At 39.4% G+C, this 5,097-nt stretch overlaps 1 protein-coding gene across 2 annotated transcripts in view; it reads left to right on the top strand.

The window, feature by feature from the left end:
• The window catches only part of Gfm2 (G elongation factor mitochondrial 2), a 69,185-nt gene that overhangs the window by 17,407 nt on the left and 46,681 nt on the right, over positions 1–5,097 (top strand). Inside the window, exons 2-4 of one of the 2 annotated variants that reach the window (XM_023703658.1) lie at positions 641–768; positions 966–1,052; positions 3,327–3,411. In XM_023703658.1, coding sequence (XP_023559426.1) covers positions 990–1,052; positions 3,327–3,411 — 148 coding nt within the window. In that variant the 5' untranslated portion in view covers positions 641–768; positions 966–989. The remainder of the gene's footprint in view (positions 1–640; positions 769–965; positions 1,053–3,326; positions 3,412–5,097) is intronic. The other variant, XM_004643485.3, reaches the window with a different exon arrangement.

Below are 5,097 nucleotides of genomic sequence, written 5' to 3'. Positions count from 1 at the left end.
AAAAGAAAAACACAGGCACAGAAGTATGGAATAGAAAATAAATACAGCTGGGGAGATGGTTCAGTGGAATAAGTGCTTCCCTGGCAAGCGCGAGGGCCTGAGTTCAATTCCTGGTTCTGCCAAAAAAATAAAAATAAAAATAAAAAAATAACACCTTTAGGGGCCAGAGAGATGGCTCAGTGGAATAAGAGCTTCCCTGGCTAGCGCAAGGGCCTGAGTTCAATCCCTGGTTCCGCCAAAAAAAAAGGAAATGAAGAAAATAAATACAAATGTAGGCTGTTCTGCTAAATATTTTATAGCCACAACAAACTAGTAGAGAAAGCCCAGTACACAACACAAGAAAGATCGAGGTGTTCCCTTAGCAAGGCTGAAGATCTTCAGTCTCTGTACTTGGAATTTCGGCCGCAGTCCTTAGGGTTAAATGGGTCCCTGGATGTGTGGCACAGTCCATGCTTTTAACCAGATTTGAACTGAAGGGCACCTGGCCCAGGTAGAAGTAGATGAAGTGTTCGGTTTTATGCGTCATGTAACTAACAAAGTTACTCCCCACAGTGCAGTGCCGGCTGGGGTTGTACTTCTTGTCAAACTCCTTCTTGATGTGGGCCACAATATCCTTTTCTATGTTATATTTCTCCAACAGCTGAGCAGCTCACTCCACTGAATCCTGTTGCATCTCCTCTGACGTCCTCATTTTTGATCACCACCTTTTGGTCGCACTTGATTACCGTGGAGCAGGTGCTGGCCGACTGCAGGGGTCTCCTAGAGGAGGTGCTGGCACCACTTAGGCAGGCACAGAGATGCTTTAGCTACCGAAGCCGTGGTGCATCTCTACATTACAGTTTTTGATAGCCCAAAATATTCCAATTTTGTAAAAGCAGAATTTTTTTTACCGTATGTATGTCTTATACATACCTTACTGACTTGCAATACAATTGGTTCTATAATTTTGTATGTTTCTTTTTCAGAGAACAACAGTTTAGAGGATCAAGATGTTTACCAGTTTGAGGATATTTGCAGTGACTCATCAGAAAATGTCCAGTTTGTACATTAATGTAAGCTTTTCTTATAAAATTAAATGCTCTTCAACCCCTCAGTTACTTACTCCAAACACCGGTACAGTGGTGGTGAGCCTACAGCAAGCATGCTGCTGCGAGCTGTTGGTGTCATTGAAAGCTCTGAAAGTTGCTATCTCTGGCCTAGTAAATCTCACTAGTTTTTATTCCATTCTTAGTTCAGTCATAATCTTTGACTGTCCTTCAAGGGAAGGACTTAATTCTACAAGAAATGTGGTAAGTTACCATTATAATTTTAAAAAGCAACAGGTAAGACCCCATCCTGTTTTGTAGAGTACTAGATGCCAGTTGAGTTGGGAGGAAGGTGGTGCTATGTATCTCTGATTCAGAGAATAGCACCATGTCACGCACACCATCCGTAAATTGCCAGGAGCACACCAACTCCACAGGGTGAGACTTCTGTGAAATAAACTTCATCTTAGGTTAACTTCAAAATTTAACATGTAGTAGTACAATGTCTAATTTTGGCCTTTAATTTTTTTTTTTTTTTTTTTTTTTTTTTTCAGTACCTTGTGCTTGCCAGGCAGGCACTTAAGCCACTGAGCTATCCCCTTTTTCCCACTGTCTAATTTTAGAAGGTATCAGAAATACTAATCTTTGGCTTAGGGATATAGCTCCGTGGTAGAGCCCTGTCTTAGCACTCGTAAAGCCCCTCCTTTAGTCCACTGTGTGGGCAGAAGGAAACAAGGGAGGTTAATTCTCATATCATGTTCTTTATTATTTTTCTACAACTGAATGAATGGGCTGTTGAATCACTAAAATCTCTAATAAAAGGTTTGCTGTTGCTGGTCTGTATATTCATTTTTGCTAATTTAAAATCTTCTGGACACCATTTTTGATGTTATTATATGGGCTAAAGTTTTCTTTATTGTTTTTATGTTTATACTTTTAGACCATGTATTCCATGACAAGTACTTTCCTGGTCTTTTTTCCTCGTTATTAATCATTGAGTCTGCTCTGAAATCTTTTGTTAGGATACTGATATTCCTTGTTTAATGACTGAGTTACATTCCTGAGACTAGGTTGGTAAATGAATTGGTCACTAAATGGAAAATTGTGTATAATACATACATTACAGTATTCAGAACAATGAAGAGGTCAAAGGAAACGTCATCTTGATGACTTTGCTTCTATTTGCATAACTCTTACCTGCAGTACTGTAATGTATAACAGCAGAAATCAATAGTACTATACAGTACAGTTAGCAAAAATCAGAGTATTGTATAAAGAAGATATACTGAACAAAGAGACTTTGAGGTTCTAGCAACAACATATACAGAACAATACCAAAAAAAAAAAAAAAGACAGATTGTAAGCCCAAATGGTAGGTTGTAAGTTCAAACTGTTGTTAAATGGGTAGGTCATTAAATGAACCTGTGTAATAGCATGTCATTGCCAGAAACTTGGTAACTAATGTAGCATAATTTAGAAGGTACAGGCGTACATCCCAGGATATCATAAACAGCAGATTGTGACAGCCCAAGAACAATTCCAACTACATCAACAGCTATTAATGTGTGATTAGTGAAGGATAAATTAAGATACAGGATGAGAGAAGTAGCCAAAGTGGAGCGCTGACTTGGTTTTGTGTAGCCCTTACTGGTTTCCAGCTGTAGCACTACACTGGAGACCCCCCCAGGAACTTTTAAAAATACCACTCTTGAATCTCCACCCTTCACTGCTGCTTTTAAGAAGCTTCCAGGTGGTTCTCATGGGCTGTTACATTAGGAACTCTGAAAGCAATGAATGGTTTTTGAGCTCATGATCCCTGCAGGCTTGTAACAGCTGTGGAGAAGAATCAAGTTCTGTCCAGGGTGAGGTAGTGCCTTATTTAACCTTGGTGGCTGTCTTATCTAAACTCCAAAACCCTAACTTTTAAACTAATTATCAGAAACTGCTGGAGTGTGCTTTAAGACCAGATTGTGGTGCCCCATACCCAGGAAAATTTCTGATTCTGGTATCTGGGATGAGCTCTGAGATTCCAATCCTAAACAAGTCTCGCTATATGCTAACAGTGCATGTTTATGAAAACTGTTGTTTTAAGATCAGCTCTGAATAGTTAATCAGTGTTTTGGCCTTCTTTTCTGTAATGTGAAGGTGGGGTGTCACTTTAAGAGAACAAGTTAATTGGCATTAATTTTGACAAGATGCTAAATATTTTCTTCTGACAAAGTATAATCACAATATTAAAACCACTAAAAAGTCTTAATGCCAAAATAAAATTAATGTCAAATGTCCTTTTCTCCTTAATAGAATACATGCTACTGTAACATAACAGCAAGTTTAAAACCATCAAAGCCACGTGTACCTCTTGGAAGAAATTACAGTTCCCTACCAGGTACAGATACCAGATTCCTCTCTTTTTATCTACACTGCTTGAATTCTCTCTTTGCTGTTTCACTTTCCTGAGAATTTTCCTTTTAGCATTTTCCAGCTGCTTGTTATTTCTTGGCCATTTCCCTGAGATGATGGGGATTAACATTCTGCTAGGTGGCAGGAGGCATATCTGTGTCCTCCTGTGCTGGACGTGCTGGTGAAGTGAGCGAAGAGAGGCAGTGGTGTTAGCTGGCTCAGAAGGTAGCATTTAGACTGTTGGTTGCTTGTTTTTACACAAAACTGTCTTCTGTCAATAAGGATTTTTTTTTTTTGCTCCTCAAATGCCTTCAGGGCACTTTTGGCTGGCTGGAGGGTTGTGGGGATCGAACTACAACAACCTGAGGCTGACAGCTTTGTGGAAGCAGCCACTTAAAGAACTGAGCTAGGGCCAGGCCCCCTGTCTTCTGTCAATAGACATTTACTAGAACAATGTATTTTGAAGAGTTAGAAATATTTCCCCCACCCACTCTGAGCCGGTGATGGATGCTGGGCGTGGTGGTGCGTGCTTGTAATCCCAGCACTAGGGAGGCTGAAAACAGGAGGATCACTACAAGGCTAAGCTGCATAGTGAGACCCTGCACAAAAACAAAAACTAGAAGTATTTTGGTTAAATATTTATATGGAATAGCTTAGATATTTGGCTATTAGAAGTTGAAAGAAAAGAAAAAAAAAAGAAATTGAGAGTTTAAGGACCTGACTGCTTTCATTCCTGATGTGCTTGCTGTATTTGAAATAAGCAACCATGGTAGGCTCTATGAATTAATTCTGTTACTGTTGTCACCACCATCTTTATTGTATGAGAACAGTGTAGTTAAAAATAAAGTCCTGATGGATGGTTGATTTACAAAGACACACAAAGTTAATGATTATTATTGTGGGTATGTGTCATATTCTGCTGTGTATGTTTAACTCTAGAAGTATAGATTACCTTTTTTTTTTGAGGAACCAGGGATTGAACTCAGGCCCTTGCACTTGCCAGGCCAGATTGCCATGAAGTTTTAAAAATAATGCAAAGTTCTTGTTTTATTATAGAACTCAGTTAAATAGCAGGAAGATATAAATTTACAAATGTAACTGCAATATTGCTTTAATATTTGTCTTTAGTAAAACCTAAGGTAAGAATGGAATTGGTCCTTTTTTTATGTAAGAAATTCTACTTGGCCTTTTATAACTACTACATGATTACAGCTTCTGTTCAGTGATACATCCTAGGCTGATTTTAAAGGTACTATGTCTTGGAGGTGCTGAGAGGAAGGTAGGTTTCAGATTGTATAACAAATCGTTGTCATCTAGGGCCAGTGAGATAGCTCAGCAGACTTAAGTGCCTGCTTAGGCAGGCCCAGGGACTGGGGTTGGATCATTGGTACCACATGCTGCACCGCCCCGATCCCCAATGCGCTGAGCAGGCCACTGATACTGGGTGTGGTAGTGCATGTTTATAATCCCAGCGCTAGGGAGGCTAAAAACAGGAGGATGACTGAGTCTGAGCTGCATAGTGAGACATTATACCAAATACTTCAAAGCAAAGCAAAACAACCCAGCAATTGTCATCTGATATGAGCATTACTCTGAGTTCTTCATACCTTGGAAAATGCAGGTTTGTGGCACTCTCCATTTAAAGTGTTTCTTTTTTTTTTTTTTTTTTTTT

Source organism: Octodon degus, unplaced genomic scaffold, assembly GCF_000260255.1.
Source record: "Octodon degus isolate 3935 unplaced genomic scaffold, OctDeg1.0 scaffold00177, whole genome shotgun sequence".
Taxonomy (NCBI): Eukaryota; Metazoa; Chordata; class Mammalia; order Rodentia; family Octodontidae; genus Octodon; species Octodon degus.
This window is presented reverse-complemented; position numbering and strand designations above follow the sequence as displayed.